At 42.7% G+C, this 20160-nt stretch overlaps 1 protein-coding gene across 2 annotated transcripts in view; it reads left to right on the top strand.

The window, feature by feature from the left end:
* The window catches only part of AP2B1 (adaptor related protein complex 2 subunit beta 1), a 78364-nt gene extending 60500 nt beyond the window's left edge, over positions 1-17864 (top strand). For both annotated transcript variants that reach the window (XM_026672452.2, XM_026672450.2), the window contains 2 exons: positions 11209-11363; positions 12547-17864. In XM_026672452.2, coding sequence (XP_026528237.1) covers positions 11209-11363; positions 12547-12621 — 230 coding nt within the window. In that variant the 3' untranslated portion in view covers positions 12622-17864. The remainder of the gene's footprint in view (positions 1-11208; positions 11364-12546) is intronic.
* The last annotated feature ends 2296 nt before the right edge of the window (positions 17865-20160 follow it).

Here is a 20160-nt window from a genome sequence, read left to right as displayed (position 1 = left end):
AAGGAATGTGGTTATTTTATCTGTCAAATTTTTGGGTAACACAGTGTCTTTAAATTATGTTGTATTGCTGATAGGAAAGTTTGCCAGCAAATTCAGTGTAGTCTGGGGCAGTGAGTGGGCTTGGCCCTCACAAAGCACAACATATGTTTTATGTGGAAAGAGGTGGTATTGTCAAGACATTTTTAATCTTTAAAACAATCATGCATCTGCAGCCTTGAGGCCTCCTCCAAGCATCTTCCTCTGCTTGCATTGGGCTACACCAGGGGTCAGGGAACTTTTTTACCTTTTACCCCCCAAAAAATTTATAAACGCCGATGTTACCCCCTTGATTTGAAAGGAAGGAAATCATACACTATTTGTATGTAAACCAGTGGTCCCCAACCTTTTTTGTGCCAGGGACCAGTTTCACTCAGAAACACTTTTTCAAGGATGGGGGGAGAAGAGTCGAGTTTGGTGGTTTGCTTGCAGACGTTTCATTATCTGACATCATCTGATGTTGTTACCTAGTCGGGTAATAAAACGTCTGCCAGCAAACCACCAAGTTCAGGGAACGCCAATGCCTCCTCATTGCAACCCTGAGCAACAGATAGTCCCTGCAGGACAGCTGAGAAGCCTCACCTCTCGGCCCTGCCTTCATCAGCCCCATCCCTCAGGTGTCTCCCTCCCTCCCTCAGCCTCATCCCTCAGGTGTCTCCCTCCCTCCCTCAGCCCCATCCCTCAGGTGTCTCCCTCCCTCCCTCAGCCCCATCCCTCAGGTGTCTCCCTCCCTCCCTCAGCCCCATCCCTCAGGTGTCTGCCTCGTTCCTCTCTCAGTCGCTCTCTCACTCCTCACCAGCCCAGGAAGAAACTGCTTCAAAGAAGCCGGGGTGGCTTTCCTGTCGGCGCAACTTCCCCAAAGCGCCCGTTCACCCCCACCCCGCCGCCCACGGTTCAATCCTCCGTTCTGCCTGCCTGCCTTCGTTTCTGGTGGTTTCGGAGCGCAGCTTCTCCGAGCGCCCGTCACCCCCACCCCCCGGCTTCTTTGAAGCAGTTTCTTCCTGGGCTGGTGGAGGAGCGAGAGAGCGACTGAGAGAGGAATGAGGCGGAGGAAACCGGCTGCTGAGCCAGAGAGCAGGACAGGCTTCTGTTGCTTCCTCCCTCCCCTTCTCTCATTTGTGTCCTTGATTCCCGATCCCAGCAGCATTCACCGAAGGCGAACAGAATGTCGGAAATAAAATGCCTGGGGGTAATGAGAACGGTCGCTGTCCTCATTACCCCAGGATTTTCAGTTTTACCCCATTTGGGGTAATTTACCCCTGTTCCCCGACCACTGGGCTACACTATTATTGGAACTCAAGAGAATTAGAATGCCAAAGAGATTCCACTCCAGGCAATATATGCTTGAAACCATACAGAAAGAGGGGGGGAGAGGGAGAGAGGAAGAGATGTAGGAGGCGTGCATAAAGCGCACCAACGTGCCTACCGTCCCTGTCCTATTGTTTCTCTTATTCTTTTATTTTTCTTATATGTACCCATTTCATGTATTCACAACTATGTATACATTTATACTGATTATCTTGTAAACAATTGGCAAATCAAATAAATAAATAAAATAAATAAATAAATAATGTTTCCTATTGTTATAACGAGTGAGCAGCCATTTGGTGCCAATAATACATACTGTAACAGGTGAGAGTATGTCCCATACTGAGCAAGTCTTGAGTTTTATTTTTTCTTCCTGGGTTTTTGTGCAGTGCTTTGGTGGGTTCTTTTAACTAGGAAAAAAAGTCTCTTTTATGGTAGTTCTCAAGTATTTCCTCCTTTAAAATGGCATTATCTACTATAGCAATTGGGAGGGGAAGGGGAGGAGGTTGGGGGATTCATAATCTGCACACCTCCGAGGAGCCTCCTGTTGCCCACCTCTTCATTACAAGTTCCCTTTCTTAGGAAATCATCAGCTGAGCTTCTGTAGATTTTCTTGCCAACCTCATTGCTCCCAGCAGAGTACACATCTAGCTGGCAATATTGCTTCCTCTGTCTTTCTCCTGCAAATCTTGGCAGCCCAATCTTCAGACACCAGCAAGTGGGAGCAGGAGGAAAAGACAGCCCAGAAAACCTCTCTAATTGCTGTGAGAGCAAAACATCAGCCCGGGAGATGGGGGAAGCCAATCTAATGAAATAAAATCTTGCTTATTACACATGACCCATTTTTCACATTCTTCACAAACCGAGTGAGACTGGCAAATCCCCACACATGCTGCCACTTCCCCAATGATAGCTCACTTTTGAAAGGCTTCACTTCCCACCACCTTTTTTTGTTATGGGCAAGGAAGCTCATTATTGGGGAATGTGGCTGTTTTTTTTATTTTTTTATTTTTGATTTGTCAATTGTTTACAAGATAATAAGTACAAGTGTATACATAGTTGTGAATATATGAAATGGGTACATATAAGAAAAATAAAAGAATAAGAGAAACAATAGGACAGGGACGGTAGGCACGTTGGTGCGCTTATGCACGCCCCCACAGACCTCTTAGGAAAGGGGTGAGGTCAATAGTAGACAGTCTAAGGTTAAAGTTTTTGGGGTTTGGGGAAGAGACTACAGAGTCGGGTAGAGTATTCCAGACATTGACCACTCTATTGCTGAAGTCGTATTTCCTGCAATCAAGTTTGGTGCGGTTTACTTTGAGTTTGTATCTGTTGTGTGCTGTCTTGTGTTGTTATGGTTAAAGCTGAAGTATTCATTGACAGGTAGGACATTGCAATGTATGATTTTATATACCATGCTTAAGTCTGACCGAAGACGGCGTAATTCAAGGTTTTCTAGTTTTAGAATTTCGAGTCTGGTGGCATAAGGTATTCTACAACGAGTAGAAGAGTGGAGAACTCTTCTTGTGAAATACTTCTGGACTTTCTCAATTGTGTTAATATCACATACGTAATAAGGATTCCAGACTGATGAACTGTATTCGAGTATTGGTCTAGCAAATGTTTTGTATGCTCTGGTTAGTAGTGAGATATTACCAGAGAAAAAGCAACGTAGGATTAGGTTAACAACTCTTAATGCCTTTTTGGCTATGTAGTTGCAGTGGGCTCTAGCACTTAGATCATTAGAGGTGAGTATTCCCAGGTCCTTTACAGAGCTTGGGTCATCAACAAGATCTTGACTATTCAGCTTGTATTTTATTTTCTGATTTTTTTACCAATATGTAAGACAGAGCATTTATTTGTTGAGATTTGAAGTTGCCATATGTTAGACCATTCAGATACATAGTCTAGGTCTTTTTGTAGGGTAGTAGTATTGTCTGTGGTATTGAACAGCTTTACATCATCAGCGAAGAGAACGCAATTGCTCTTGATATGATCACAAAGGTCGTTTATGTAGATTATGAAGAGAGTTGGTCCTAGAACACTGCCTTGGGGAACACCACTATTGACAGGTACTGGATTTGATAGGGCATTCCCGATTTTGACCATTTGTTGTCTGTTTGACAGGAATGCTTCTATCCAGTTATTCAGTTGTCCAGAGATACCATAAGATTTTATTTTTAGGAGTAGTTTGTCGTGTACCACTGAATCAAAGGCTTTACAGAAGTCTATGTAGATTGCGTCTATTGCTTTGCCCTGGTCGAGTTGTGTAGTCCATATGTTTTTGCAGTGTAAGAGTTGCAGATTACAGGATAGTTTTTTTCTGAAACCAAATTGTTTATTGGAGAGTAGGTTGTTTGTCTCTAAATGGAGGATGATGGATTGGTTAATAATTGATTCCATGACTTTACAGGTGACGCAGCATAAGGAGATTGGTCTGTAATTTTCAACTAGGCTTGGGTCTCCTTTTGAAGATAGGGATGACTGTGGCTTGTAATCATAGGTTAGGCAAGGAGCTGGTCCTGAAAGATTTTTCAAAGATTATGCTTAGAGGTTTGGCTATGGCAGTGGATAGCTTTCTTAAGAAGTAGGCACATATTCCATCCGGTCCAATAGATAGAGATGGTTTTAGATTGCGTAGTGCTTTTTCAACGTTGTCTACTGTAAAATCGATATGTATTAGATCATTGTTGTTATCTGTGATACGGCTAGGAAACATTGGGCATGATCCATTACTGTTTACAAACACTGAGCCGAAGAATGTGTTAAAGATGTTGGCTTTAATGGTGTCGTACATGTAATGTACATGTAATGGTAATTACATGTAATGTAATTAATGTAATGTACATGTAATGGTGTTGTAATGGTGTGTACAGCCTTTGAAACACTGGAAAGTTTTCAATCACAGTTGCCCTGCAACAAGATTGGAATCACCCAAACTGATCTAGTCAAATCAAGATTCAGATGAGGAACTGTGCAAATGCAGATTCTAGATCAGGGTTTTTTTCAAACGTGGCCACTTTCAAGATACGTGGACTTCAGTTCTCTGAATTCCCCAGCCAACTAGGGATACATAATCTATTTGTGTATCATTTTTGTTTTCTTATCTAACTTCTCAAGTTTCCCCCCCACATAAAAGTGTAATTGAATAGGTTCCTTGCATTGATCTTTGTATCTGATTGCATGACTTCAAGGTAAAATCTTGCTAACATATTCAGTTGACTAATTTTTGAAGTTTAATCCATGTATTTGACATCAGCAATTCAGTCTGTTGCACAGTCTGCATCTAAAAAATCCTGACTGACTGAATTACGTTTATTCATATTCTGTTTCCTATTATGTAGTCAATTTGATTCCAAAGTTATGCACTCAGTGTTGCTCTAATATAGAATTTCAGTTTATGTTGCCTGCAAATGTTGGCAATAAACTATGCCCTACTTATCCATGACTGTTCCTATGAAATCAAATGAGAGAGAGAGAGAGAGAGAGAGAGAGAGAGAGAGAGAGAGAGAGAGAGAGAGAGAGAGAGTTCAAAAAAGTTTACTACCGGTTCTGTGGGCGTGGCTTGGTGGGCATGGCATGGCTAGGTAGGCGTGGCAGGGGGAGGATACTGTAAAATCTCTATTCCTACCCCACTCCTGGGGGAAGGTTACCGTCGGTTCTCCAAACTACTCAAAAATTTTGCTACCGGTTCTCCAGAACTGGTCAGAACCTGCTGAATACCACCTCTGAGTAAAAGTAGGAGAAAAGTAGGAACACACACACACACACAGATGTGACTTCCAACTTTCACAAGTATAAACAACTTTGGTGACTCTTCACCCCCTAAGAGGTTATAGCCATTTATCTCTTTATCCCATTTCCTATCTGTTATCTTTAAACAAATCCATAAAACATCTTTTCAGCCCTGGTATCAGCAGAAAGTCCTTAAAGGGTTGCCAGAGATAATGTACAGTGAATATTTAAAAAAAACTCTGTTAAAATGCCAATTTTTGAGATGTTAAAAAAATTCAGACCAAGGTAAATCACTTCAGATTTTTTTTCCACCTTTAGTATAAGATATAATCTGTACAATTCAATTGAAAAACAAATTGAAATCTTCCAGTTTGTTTCTAAGATCAACATTTTATATAGCTTGTTGGTGTTTAATTCAGATTCTTTAAATTCTTACAAGTAATGTTTTCTTTCATTCAAAATTGGCAGACTCCCCCAGTGTTTTCAGAGTAGTTGTTCCAAAAGTCTCTAATAGTTTAGAAGTAGTTAAAGGGCAATTTCCAAGTGATTAAAATGTGAAGTTTGCAAACTTAGTGTCCTTCAGCAAGCAATATGCCTAATCCCATTGCCTCCAGGTATTCAAACCCACAGAAAACCATTGTCCAGCTATCTCCTCTTGAGGAAGAGCCATCTGGAGTGCATGTGTGCAATCTCCCATCATTTCCTTATCCAGAGAGGTTCCAAGGATCGGTGTACTCCTTGGTTCCTTGGTCTTTGCCACAGTTATCAGTTCTGCTTTTGCAGAGTCATCTTCAGTTCACCATACCTCCCTTGGAAGTCCTATTTATTTCATTTTATATGCATGGTGAAAACAATTTAAAGGGGAACCACAATATCAAATCTTAAAGTGCACAGCACTAAACATAAAATTCAAAACAAACTGGCAGCTGAGTGTAAAAAGTAATGTTATGTAATAAAGTATTAATACACCCAGGCTTCACTATTTTACAGATCTGCATTTCTTCCCTAGTAACTAGAGGAATGCCTTCCAATGTTTATTTGCTGCAACCATGTCCATGAATTTTCTTAATTCCTTATACTCATACCTGCAGAGCACATCTGCCCTCAACCTCTGCTGTAGATTACTCTCAAGGTCACCTCTCTCCTTTTGATTTTGTTGGCAAGGATGACTTTACCTGGAGCTTATATTCCAATTTACATCAATCTCTTGCATCACGAGTCACCAAATTTGCTATGAAATAAATATACTATAAATTTATTTCCTGCCAGGGTGTTGCTATCTTAATCCATGTGGGTGCTACTTTACATCTGGTGTGATAATACTGTGTCTATCCAACTATTGAACTAAACATTCCTTCATTCCTTAGCATTGGACATACTCATTGTGCAATATTGCCAGAAATTGGCCTGACCTATTTGACAGAGTACCATAGCAAATAGGTAGGCTGCTGTAATCTAAATCTTAAAATTGGGAAACCAATATTAGGAAGATGAGGAAAGTAGGAGAAAGATACTAGTTAATGATTCAGTTAGCTGAGCTTATTTTCAGCAGAAGACATGTATTTTAATTAGCAACAATACTAATTTTATCCATAAGGCTCAGTAGCGGAGTCTATGCTTAGTTACTACATGCAGTGTTTCCATAAAATGTCTACTATGGCCTCAACTGAATTGTACAATCTTTTATAATTAAAAATATTTTTAGAGTAAGAAAAATCAGTTGTATATAGTTACATACACACAATAAGCTTTTCAGGATGGCAAAAAGTTTGCCTTGTGCTCAAAATGTCTTCAAATCAAAGTAAGTCTGTGCATCGATGTTTGCTTCAGGCAACTAGTTACAAGGACGGAATCTGGTTTCTGTGGAATAAAATTCCATTTGTTTCTCAGCTTGCTGTTGCGGTGTTGCCTATTTCTAACAGCCATTGCCCCCTCTCCCACCACACAAACACACATCACCAACCGCTTTCCTTGCTCCCCTTTTAAAATGTTCCAATGTCCAATTATCACTACAAAAGAAAAGCAGGCATGCCATTTCTAAAGTAGGTGGTTCGCACAATTGCAGGCTTGTGTCCGACTAAGCCAAGGCACACTCTCGATGTCAGTTTCCTTGTGTGCTCGGGGCTTGCCTTCTCTCCTAATATGCTGCCACCCCCATCCTTAGTTGCAAGGTCACCCTCCTGCAGTGACTTAAGTTCCGAGTGTCAGAAAGGCATAAGCGTAGCAATTAAGTCTCTGATCACAAAGCCAGTGCCTTTCCAATGATAGCAGGCTGGGGGTGTTCTCTCGCACATGTCAGAATAATTCTGCTGAGCAGGAATTAGGGTAGTCAAGGCTATATTTAAGTGCCATCATAATGAGAGCTGCAAGGGGGATGGGATGGGTTTAGAGAAAGCTTTGTTATGGCTGTTCTGATTATGTTGTGTGGAAGAGCCTGGAAAAGGTTGGCAGCACCCCTTGTGAGTGAAACAAACACAGATATTATCAATGTACCTAGGCCTCCAGATATAATGTTGTAAACTGTACATGATTAATGCCTGTCAGGCCCCAAGAAAGACACGTAGAGTTACTTTTGAACAGTTTCCTTTATTGTTCCTTCCCTCTTGACAGAATCCTTACCAAACTTAGGCAATGACTTGCATCGCTAAAGATAAATTCTGCTTTAACTCTCTTCCCACCAATCAAACTATCTGAAGTCAGATGTCTCTTTGTCCTTTGGGATTCAGCCCCTCCCTCATGGAAATCCAGACTACATCCACCACAAAGCCAGTGTGAAATAATGGATAGGCTTGTATGGAGCAGTTCATGTTCACTGATCAAATTTAAGGAAAATTTTGGGCCCTCTCATGCTGCCTCCTCCACAATCCTCTTTTGTGGTCTTGCCAAGGTTGGACAACACATCTGGTATAAGGTATTCTGCTAATACCTGTACCAGAACAATGGTTTTAAAAGAGGTCAAATGAATTGTCCCAATTAGTCAGTCTAGATTAGATCCATCTATCCAAGTCTTTTGCTCTAGCAGCCGTTTACTTAAATTCAGTATAATCCCCTGAAATGTATGCTGAATATACTCAACACAAGATAAATTTCTCTGTTCAGGCATCAACCAATCAATCTGCTGAAATGAAGAGGCATCAATTCAGATGCTTAACACTTCTTTAAAAAGAAAAAGAAAAGTTTTGGAGAGTATTATTTCTGGAGGGACTGCCACTGCGAACTTTTGACTGCAGGTTTTTGTTTCCTTCTCCAACCAGATAATCATAAAGCGAAGCTCTGATGGAATCCAAAGCATTTTTAACAGCAACCAAGCTGTCTTGGGATAAACCAACAGCAAATGGGGAGGGGTGTTTCTTTCAAGTTCCGTGCCTCTCCAGGAATCTTTGCCAAATGATCTGCCCCATTTGGTGCTAAGGTTGTGCTGCCACTCTGCACAGGGTCCCATTTATAAAGGCAAGCCTGTCACAAGCCCATACCGGTCTACCTCACGTGTCAGGCACTGCCAGGCAATGTTGCCTAGCAACCTTGCTCATTCCCTGAGAAGCTGACATCAGCCTTGGCATGGGAGGACTGGGAAAGGGAGGAAAGGCTGGCTGGCTGACATTGACACCTTTGAAGGAAAGGGAACGATCCTGTTCCCCAAAGGAGACACCAGGTTGTTGTTGTTTTTAAAAAGAAACTAATTAATATATTAAATGCACATTGTGAGGCCAAAGAGCTTACAATTACTCTTAGGTCAATGTGCAGTCAACTTGACTGGCTTCAGTCATGATTCTCCTGTTAAAAATGATTTACTCTCCTCCCACATCTCTATCCGTTGCTCCCCAAAATCCAGCTCATTAACTCTCCTTCTGAAATCTTGCAGCTTCTTAACTAGAGCCACTTCTAATCTCCATGTCATTTTAATACTTATTGCCACAAAAAAAGGGATCCTGCTCAAATTATCAAAGCCTCTCTTGGGCAGCCCTCCTGCATATCCTCCTCTGAAACAGCAAGTTTGATTGCTGCAGAGGCAGCTATTTTGCTGGAAATTCCTGAGTCTCGGAAAAAAAGAGTCTGAAAATAAACATAAAAGGTGAAGGTGTTTCGTGTGTGTGTGTGTGTGTGTGAGAGAGAGAGAGAGAGAGAGAGAGAGAGAGAGAGAGAGAGTCCCTGAACCTATTTATTTGAAATTTGGCATTTCTCATCCCCTCGTGTGGGACTACTTTTCCTGCACTTTTCATCCAGTTCTGTCAAAGAGAATCTAGACTGTAGTTAATTTCCAGGGACAGTCACAAGAATGGCATGGACATTTGGATTCTGAATCAAAATTTATATTTGGGCTCCCAGGCTGCTTGTGAGCATGGAAATTTACCCAAGTGTATTGGGCTGTTTTGGAATCCTTCAGAATGCAAACCAGATCTTAGTTTATAAAATATGTGATTTTTAAAATAAGTTTGGAGAATTAATTTTTGCAAGGACAGTGTGCAAGTGATTACAGTTTTTCTTTATTTTTCTTTATGTATTTATTTTGGCGTCTCCAAGTCAGCTTTTTAACTTGCTGGACTGCCCTTGCAGTTTTCTTGGCAAGATTTCAGAAGTGGTTTGCCATTGCCTTTTTCCTAGGGCTGAGAGAGTGACTGGCCCAAGGTCAACCAACTGGCTTTAAGGCTCAGGGGACTAGAACCCTCCGTCTCCCAGGATGTAGCTTTGCTATCTTAACTGCCACACCAGATGGGCTCTGCAGGGACTCGTCAGGCAATTGCTAAGAATCCAGACTGGCTAAACATACATGCACAAACCTCCAAAACTTATAGAATAGAATAGCCTTCTTTCGTCCCAGGATTCTCAAGGGGAAGTCATGTTTTCAAATCTCCACGGTGGTGAGCAGCTGTTAATCCTGCATAAAAAGAGGGCGACTGTTCTATATGGTGAATTTCTCGAGAAAAAGGTTGTGGGTAGAGCCATAGGACACAATCCCTGGAAAAGATGAGTTGCCTGGGTGTCTCAGTTTCCACAGCAACCAAGAAAAAGGCAAAAGCAGGCCCATTGAATTGTGAACGCAGTTAAAGAGAGATCGAATGTTTATGTCTCCACGTGTGGGGGGAGGGGGGAGTAATAACCCCTCCAGCATGGCCCCTTAAGTCAACCATTCTAGGATCTCAAGTGGATCCAGCACTAATCTGGTCCACTTGGAAGCTGCTTCTGAATTCTACGTTAGGAGAACACAGAAAATGAACGCGTTTGTTAAAAGGCATCTGTTGGCTTATGGATATATTTGCTGCATTTGGCCCGCTTTGCTCTACATTACTGATACAGCATTTGGGGAGGGTACTGCGCAGTATGGAATCTTCTGGCAATTAAGGAAGAAATAGGAATGGAAAGGAAGCCCTTGAAAGAGAGGATGACAAGTGTTAACTCCTGAAGGTCTTGACTCTGAGCTCCTCATAAGCAGGGATTTCTCTCTCTCTCTCTCTCTCTCTCTCTCTCTCTCTCTCTCTCTCTCTCTCTCTCTCTCTCTCTCTCTCTCTCCTCTCCCCCCCACTTTTTCTTAGTTACTTAGTCAAAAGCAAAACAAATTAGAAGAAAGTAGGAGGGCAAACCAGAGACTTACCTACTTGGTTCCCTGATTCCCACAGAAGCACTGGCAACCTTCTCTTCACTGCCCCTAACAGCTAATAAATATGCAACTGCTGAATTAGTCTACCTGGATCCATGAACACGTACAAAGAGAGAAGGAATGAGTATTAAAATGGCCGCTCATCGTTTGCCCCAAGTCTGGGATAGCCTCCTTAGAACTGGGCCCTTTGTAACTCGAGTGGGTCTCTTCTTAGGAGATTGTTCCAGCCCTCCAAAGGCCCACCATCTTGCACGGTACTGCATGTTCAGCTCATCTGTCAGGCAGAGGGAGACAAAGGGTCAGAAACAGAATGGAAATAGATTGTCAAGTGGATTCTTACTCTTAATGTTGAATTGTGGGCCTGAATAGTTGGCAAGAAGAGAACGCTGGCACAGCAAGTGGCGAAGCATGAACCAGCGATAGCAATTTGTACTGTTACAATTTTCTAGATTGTCTCCTGGTATGATCTCAGACAGGTGGTATGCTTGGAAGATTTCCAACATCTAACGGGGCTTTCTTTCTTCTGTTAGATACTGTTTCCAGTAAGCTCCAGAACAACAACATATATACCATTGCCAAGAGAAATGTGGAAGGCCAGGACATGCTGTACCAGTCCCTGAAACTTACCAATGGTATCTGGATACTGGCTGAACTACGCATTCAGCCTGGCAATCCCAACTATACGGTAAGGTCCTGTTGCTGAGACAACAATGCCCTGAACCTCTAGGCTCTTGTTTGGATCTCACCTTTCTTCTTTCTCTCTTAATTTGCTATTTCCTTGGGGAAACTGTCACTGCACTGGCGCTCACAGTTTTAAAAAAAAGTACAGGTAATCCTCAATTTACGATCACAGTTGAGCCTAAAATTTTGGTTGCTAAGTGAAATGTCTGTTAAGGGAGTTTTGTTCCCTTTTACAACCTTTCTTGTGACAGGTGTTTTAAGTGAATCACTGCAGTTGTTAAGTTAATAACATGGTTGTTAAGTGAATCTGGCTTCCCCATTGACTTTGCTTGTCAGATGGTCACAAAAGGGGATCACATGACCTTGGGACACAGCAATGGTCATAAACACAAGCCCGTTATCAAGTGTCTGAATCTTGACTGCAAGGGTCATAAGTGTGAAAAATGGTCACAAATTGCTTTTTTCAATGCTGTCGTAACTTTGTATGGTCACTAAGCAAACTGCTGTAAGTTGAGGACTACCTGCACTCCAGGTTTTCAAGAAGTTCAGTTAAATATCATAACCACATTTCAAATTATCACTTTGGGAAATTTGGAGGACAGATGAAAATACTAAAACTGTCACCTGATTAAAGAAAATAATCTTTAATGAATCATCTGTTTAACCCACTGACTGGAAAATTTTGGGCCTGTCCAGTGTGCAACACTCCAACACTCATCTTTGTTATCATGGTCATGTTGGCAATAATTGATTAGGCTTGGAATTCACTCCATCTGGTAGGCACCAAGTCCCTTTCCTCTCCTTTATTCCATGAAATGATTAAACCCTTATACATAAGGGGGAAATTGGCTGGTTTCACCCTCAAGCCAGGTTAATGAGGGGCAGTTGTGCTGGCAGAACATGCTGTAATCAGATAAATATGCTATTTTATTGTTGAATGTGATGGTCTGATTAGAATTACATCAAGCATGCAGCACACAGAGTTTTAGGATGTTGGGTAAGCTTTCCTGGCCAGATTTTTTTACAAAGAAAAACTAAATTCTGATTAGCAATGCCAGACATAGTGTTGAATTGAAGGGACTTGGGGCCATCTCCATGCAGTTTTAGCTCTGCCCTCCAATTGTCCATCATTGGTGTATTGCTCAGGGGCTCCTGAAATAATTCCCTTGCCCTCTTTTCTCCAACAGCTGTCTCTGAAGTGCCGAGCCCCTGAAGTGTCCCAGTACGTCTACCAAGTGTACGATGCCATTTTGAAAAACTGACCTCTCAAACCACCACCACTGCCAGCATCTCACCACATGGGGAATGGGAGCGGGGCTAACTCCACATCTACTGCCACCGCCCGTGTGTTGGTGTAGGCCAAGAACATTCCTTCCCTCGATCTGGGATAAGCAGCTCTATGTTGTAACGTCCAAGATCTCAGCTCCAGATGCTGAGGCTAAATCAAGGTAGCAAGTAGTGTCCACGTGCCGGTAACAGTAGGGGATGTTGCATTTGATACTTTTAGCATCTGTGAGAATTTTGTAACCACTCCGCATCAGCTGTTTTTGCAGTCCTGTGTGCCATGTCTGTCTCGTTTGTTCCTGTGGCTTCTTCATCTCGTGCCAATGCTTTGCATTTTCTAAACCACTGTCGGCCTCTGGTTAATATTTTGTAATATGCTTCTTCATTTTAATAAATGCTCATGCACACACACGCACTCAGCCCAGCCAGAGGCATCTGAGAGAAAACACACACACTGCACTTTATTATTCTTTTGTATTTGCGTACTGCTGATTAATTTTTGTAATGAACCAGCTGTCTACAATAAGCAGGAATAAAGGAGGGGCATTGAAACAAGACTAGTTGTACAACTGTTGCAAGGAAACCAATGCTGGCTTATTGATTTAACCTTGGGAAATTCGATTACCTGGTACGAATTGTAGTTTATTATTATTTAAGGCCTCTCCTTGCCTGCCCTCCCTTATAGACTGAAAAATCCCACCATTTACTAAACCTGATCCTGTGGACTCCTGAGGGTTTGTAGCTGAAGAGCCAATCTATTGCTCTTCCAGCTCCCGGGGAAGAAAATTGAGAGGCATTGCTGCCCCTGCATGCATCAGTGTGCATCACAGCTCCATATTCTCTTTTCATGTGCTGCCGATTGCACAGCGGGTTCTGATAGTTTTGTGCATGTGTGGTCTCTTTGGGGAAAAACAACAACATGGCAGCCAAGACAGTGGCTTTCAGAAGTGAAGAAGAATGGTAGGTAGCAAGGCTGGGAAAAGAAAAAAAAGCAGCGAAAAGGGCAGTTGGATTATCCTGGCAGTTTAATCCAGTTACTGTTTCCTCTTGACCTGGGTGTCAATCTCACTGGGCAAACTCCTACTGTGGCTGCCTTTGCCATCTCTGTAATGGAATCTCTCTGGAAACCTAAACCCGTGATATTTTTCTGCCACCACATAAACGTGCCAGATTCAGGCCATACTCCAGTGTGGCTGAAATGGAAACTCCAGCCATCCTCCTTCCACTAGAATATAACCTTTAGCAAGGATCTCTATGCCCTTCAAACTTCAAGGTTGAGAAACACGTTCTTTATGTGGAATCTGGTCTCACCGTTAGGCCCCTAACATGTTCTGTCTAAGGAAAGATAAGAAAGTCTTTTTCCTCCATGTCAGCTTCCTTCTGGTTTATCTGCCTTTTTTCCCCCTATGCCCCCATCTCCATTGCTCCCTTTCTTGTAGCTGTTTCATTTCCCACCCTATTTGGGAGATGTGGTGTCTAGGAGATCCTCTGAGCAAATTCTGCGTGGCAATGATGCAGGCTATTCCTGGGAGACTTCAGTTTCCTCCACCCACCTAACCCCGCACAAGCAGCACAAATAAACTTTCCAGTGGGCTGCTGCATTGCCTTTGAAACTTGTATATAGAACTAGGCCAAGATAACATTCAGTGGGCTTGGTGGAAAAGCCTCTTCTTATTTGTCTATGCAGAATCTCAATCATCCAGCTCATGGTTGTCACAAAGGTGCTTTTTCAAGAAGTAACTGGACTTCCTTGTTTTTATTTGAAGACATTTCACTTCTCATCCAAGAAGCTTCTTCAGCTCTGACTGGGTGGTAGGGAATGGGAGGGTTTATATTTCTTGCAGACAGCTGATCATTTGCATTCTTTTAGAGAGACCTCGAGGCCACCTGGAGGTTTATCTGTGTTGTCAGGGTCACTTCAGTAGTGCAAATGGGTGTGGAGCCATTTTGGAACTGCTGAAAGGACCGTGTTGTAGACTGGAGATAGATGATGTCGTATCCCTTCCCTTCTGTTGAGAGAGGGCTATTCAGTTTTAACATAGATGGCCTCTTTGGCCCCTCTTTCAAACCAGTGGTCCTCTCTGTCCAAAATGTGGGCTTTGCTGTCTTCAAAAGAGTGGCCTTTGTCTTTTAAATGCAGACGGACTGCTGAATCTTGCCCTGATGGGTTTGTTCTCCTGTATTGTGCCATGTGTTTATGAAGTGATTGTTTTGTTTCCCCAATGTACAATGACTAGCAGTCTGCAAGGAGTATAAATCTTCCATTCCCCACCAGCCAGCCAGAGCTGAAGAAGCTTCTTGGATGAGAAGCGAAACCTCTTCAAAGAAAAACCAGAAAGTCCAGTTGCCTCTTGAAAAAGTACCTTTGGGATACCTTCTTATTTGGAATTTAAAGAATCATTCACCTTTGAACATAATAGGCAGCTCACTAAAATGTACTCTTCTAAGTTCTGGTCAAACTATGCCTGTTAAAATCATAAATATATTTTCATTGGGCAAGTTCTTATGATCCTATAGGTAGTCCTTGCTTAATGACCATGATTCATGGTGGTTTTTGCCGGTTTCTAGCATTTTTTGCTGCTTTCTGGCAAAAAAACCCCCTCCTATTCAGATTAAAAACATTCACTTAATGTCTACTGCAAAAAAAGCCAGAAAATTACTCCCAGTCACATGAGTGCCAGTGCCTCAACTTATGATATAATGACCTACTGGGCTTAATCACAGTTGTATATCAAGAACAACCTACAATTCCATTGTGCTTGCTTCATAATTACAAGAGACCTTGGCTCTTTTCGGTCAGGTATCTCAAACTGCATTTCCAAACTAATTCCTTCAGTAACATCTTGGGGTTCATGGCTTAATCAAGAAGTCACACTGGGTCATAAGTGTCTTCATTGGCTCTTTGCCTGTATCTTGAATCTCCTTTGGAAAGTCTAAAAGCTGTGATTTCAGTGATCTGCACAGGCAAGCCAAATTCATTATCCCAGTTGACAGATTAGTAGAACCTCAATAACTACTTTGTCATCTGCCTCTTAAAACTGGGAGTTCTTGAGCATCCTGCTTTTGGCTTAGCCTGATTCCCGTAATAAAATAACCACCGATAATGTCTGTGTTGTCATTGTACAACTGCTATATGCTGTGCAAGAGCCGTGATGGCGCAGTGGTTAGAATGCAGTACTGCAGGGCTAACTCGCTGCTCACTCCAGGAGTTCAATTCTGAGCGGCTCAAGGTTGACTCAGCCTTCCACCGTTCCGAGGTTGGTAAAATGAGGACCCCACATTGTTGGGGGCCATATGCTGACTCTAAACTTCTTAGAGAGGGCTATAAAGCACCATGAAGCGGTATATAAGTCTAAGTGCTATTGCTATTAGGCGGCCCAGAAGACATAATGGCATTGTGTAACTCAGGGATTCGAAGTTGCAGTGCTAGCTCAAGATTGTTGGTTTCATAGCAAAGAGGCCAGTGACACTCTGAAGCTTGCAGGATCCCAAGTCATGAAGATTTGTGCCTGGCCCTCAAGAAAGTTGTCCCAGGCAGAGATCCTCTGACTCTTCCATGCAGGGCTGCATTTACTCTGACTTACCAATTACTTCTGGGTGTGCTAAGTGAAGTCACTGTTCCTCCTAGTTTTAAAGGACTTCCTGCCAGATCTCTCTGCCAGTTCCCATCAACGGGGTGGGATGGGGGAAGTTACCTTTTTGTCAACATTGAGATAATAAAAAGGACGTCCTAGAAACTTAGAACCATAGCATTTTCAAGATGTGCCCCTTGCAATGAGACGAGTGGAAGCTGTTTTACAAGAATAAATGCTTTGAAACTCTTCCACCTCCAAATCAGTGATGTGAAGCCACATGCCCAACATTAGCAGAGCTGGTGTCCAAAGTCCAAAATGAAATAAAAGTAGCGGGCAAGGTCCCAGACCTGTTTCAAACTGCTATTGCATCCATTTGGGGGGTGGGGAGTGGACCCATTTGACACCAGGGGAAGGGGGGGGGAATTGATGATAGATCTGAGCTTTGCTTTGTATCAGCAATAAATGTAATTTACACAATTGGCCATGTCTGATACTATCTTCGGTCAGGAATGGCAACGGAAAGAACTAAGGAAATGGGAAGCAAGACAATTTAGTGGGATTCCTACTTTTAGGCTGTAATAGATGTCAGACTGCTGTTAAGTGTTCCAGTACAGCTGGAGCTCTTTAGTTTCTGGGAGAAATCAAACTCTTATTTTGTTTATTTCCAATCCATCTTTCAGGGTAGGACCTGAAAAACTCTTCCGGAGACAGGTTTGCATATAATACAAAACAACAAGAGTGAGATGAAAACCAAAGACTATAAAAGTTAAATACCGAAGTTTAAACCCATTCAAAGGCAATGACCTCTCTTCTGAACAAATCAGTACAGTACTGAGCAATGCAGTACTTCTTTAGGGGAAAGTTTAAATCAGTAATACTTTTTTTTTCTGATTAGCTTTCCTGTTCACGTGTCTTACCTATGTGGTGTGCTTGCTCTCCATCTATAACAACCCATGGTTAATGAAGGGATGTAATATTTTACTGGCACCATGGATGTTCCATCTAACACAGAGGCCTTCTTTCTACAGCTAATCTCTTCAATGTATGATCTGATGTTGTGCTCATTATACAGTATATATCTGTACTGTAAAGTTTCAATGGGATGCTCATTCCCCCCAAACTGGCTGGTGACAGGGGTAGGGGGGGTGAGGCAAATTAAGGTTCAGTACTTAATTTTTGTCATTAGAATGGTGTAGGGATTCTGCTTATGGTGGCTTTGCTGTTATGTTGGCTTGCTTTGGTTATGCAGAAATAGATGTTACAGTGAGTTTAGATGTTATGGTGTTACGATGTTTGTAGTACTGTAACTTGAGAAAATATTGCATAGTTCTTTAATATATGATTACTGCAATAGAAACATTTTATGCAACATATTGGATCTCAGGAGACAGAACATTGGGAAAATTACGTATGTGATTAACGTGCTGCCCTAGTTAACTAATTATGTAAGGTCTAAAGAAGGCAGGTGACGATGTAGCCAATTTATTAAATACACTGTATAAAGGTAGGACATGGGTACAGTCTATTACAAATGGATGGTGTATGTTCTCTACAAAATCTAAAATATATCCACACAACAAATTTATGATTGGTTTTGTACCGGTCATGGCTACTCCCAATAAATCCTGGTATTGTAGTTTGATGGATGAGATTTCTGTTTGTTTGGTGTTTTTTTTCCTCCCTTGCAGACATGGAATAACTGAAATGGCTTAAGCCTGTAATGCAGGGGTGTCAAACTCGAGGCCCGCGGAACAAATCAGGCCCATGGGGTCCTTGGATCTGGCTAGCAGGGCCAGCCTGGAGACAGCAAAGGACTGGCCTGTGGTGCCTCTGTCAGCAAAAATGGGCTCCCAATCTCCGTTTTCGTTAGCAGAGGGTTGCAGAAGGCTATCCCAGCCGAAATGAAGATTGGGAGCCTGTTTTCTCTGGCAGAGCACTCGGGCCACCACAGGCGCCCCCAACATGAGTTATGTCAAGCTGGCCACACCAACCCTGGGCCCTCGAGGTCAAACGCAGCCCTGATGCGGCCCTCAATGAAATCGACTTTGACACCCCTGCTGTAATGTGAATGAGTTTCCTGCATCCAGAAGGGCAATTCAGAGTGAGCAAATCTGCTTTGTATTTGAAAGCCAACTGGGAATTCTGGGAGCTGAGCGCAACATAGCTGATAAGCATCAGATTAGGGAAGGCAATTGTAGAACACAATAACCAGAAATGCTGATGGGTGGTACCAGAGACATATAGCAAAGACAAATCAAAGCTAATTCTTGTTGGGAGAGACAGCTCATCTATCCATGGGTCCCGAAGCAGGTAGGATTTTAAAAGTTTGAACCACCCTTGAAGTGGACCCAGAAATCTACAGGTAATCACGAAGCAATCTCACAACACAGGTGTCGTGCTACTAACCCGATTCTTCCTGCCAGCAATTGGGCCTTTGCATTTTGAAGCAACTGCAGCTTCCAAATCACCTGCAAGGGCAGCCCTACAAAAAGCCCACCGCTTAACCATGAGATGGCAAGGGCAGGTGACTTAGTGTTGAAAGGGCATACGGACTCCCAAAAAGCTTCACAAACTGGCATGCTAGCTAAAATTCAGCATGTCCAACCATGGTTTTGACCTGTTTTGAGTGGTAACTGCACCAGGAGGACCTCCAACTCATCTCGTCCAAAACCTGGGATTTGTTCTTTCAGGGGGAAATCCATCATATCTAAAGGCAATCGGAATCGGAATCAAGAATGAGTCAAATGAGCCAATTACAAAGAGCAACATTTTGTTTTGCAGGGATTTAAATTCCAGTTAAATTGGAGCTCCAAATACAGGTAGTCCTCAAGTTTCAGCAGTTCATTTAGTGACCGTTCAAAGTTAACAACAGCAATGAAAAAAGTGACTTATGACCATTTTTCACACTTATGACCTTTGCAGCATCCCCGTGATCACGTGACTAAAACTCAGATGTTTGGCAACTGGTTCATATTTATGACCGTTGCTGTTCCCTCCAAGGTCCCCAAAGTCAATGGGGAAGCCAGATTCACTTAACAACCATGTTACTAATTTATATACTGCAGTGATTCACTTAACTATGGCAAGGAAGGTCGTAAAATGGGGCAAAACTCACTTAACCAATGTCTCTCTTAACAACAGAAATGTTGGACTCAATTGTGGTCGTAAGTCAAAGGCTACGTGTACTGTATCAGGTTTTCCTAACTTTCCCAACCTGGCTGGGATGGCCAAGTTTGTGATAAAAATCCAGCATATGGATAGGCCAGAGAGAAGTGGTGAAGTACTATACAATCCTTTTTTGAAACAAATTATAGGAAAAAGAGGTAAGGGAATATCCTGGCAGAAGTTAAATTGGTGCCTCTTATTTGGTAGTCCCCAGTACCCTTCCCTGCACTGTGTACTACTGTTGCCCCTGCACCCTGCCCCCCCGAACTCACAAAATGCAGCAGTAGTATAATTACAGAATAACCGGAGTTGGGAGGGATCTTAGAAGTCCTTTAGTCCAGTGGTTGCCAACCAATGGGCCGGGGACCACTGGTGGTCCATGAGAAAATTTGGATGGTCCGCAGAGAAATGTCACCCCCACAAAGACTCATTTCTGGTGGAGTTTGGGGGAGAGAAAGAAAGACTTCTGCTGCTTTCCTTGCATGAAGCCAACACCCTGCCCCTCTCTCTCTCTCTCTCTCTCTCTCCCCTCCCTCCCTCCCTCCCTCTCTCTCTCTCTCTCCTCCCTCCCTCCCTCCCTCTCCCCCCCAACAGAGCTGGAGACGGTATCCTGTAATCTCACATAAAGAATGATAGATCGGTAAGAAAACGGGGAGGGGAATTTTCCTGCAGACTTTTGGGGGGACTTTCCAGGGTCTCTGCTGCTTTCTGCAAGCCACCATCAGTCGAAATTCATATATAGTGGTCCACGGGATTTAAAATTATGAGTTTGGTGGT

The sequence above is a fragment of the Notechis scutatus genome, chromosome 1, assembly GCF_049901735.1.
Source record: "Notechis scutatus isolate UNSWTSFEM ecotype Mainland chromosome 1, rNotScu1.2, whole genome shotgun sequence".
NCBI classification, from domain to species: domain Eukaryota; kingdom Metazoa; phylum Chordata; class Lepidosauria; order Squamata; family Elapidae; genus Notechis; species Notechis scutatus.
Note: the sequence above shows the minus strand (reverse complement) of the source record. Positions and strands in the feature narration are given on the sequence as shown.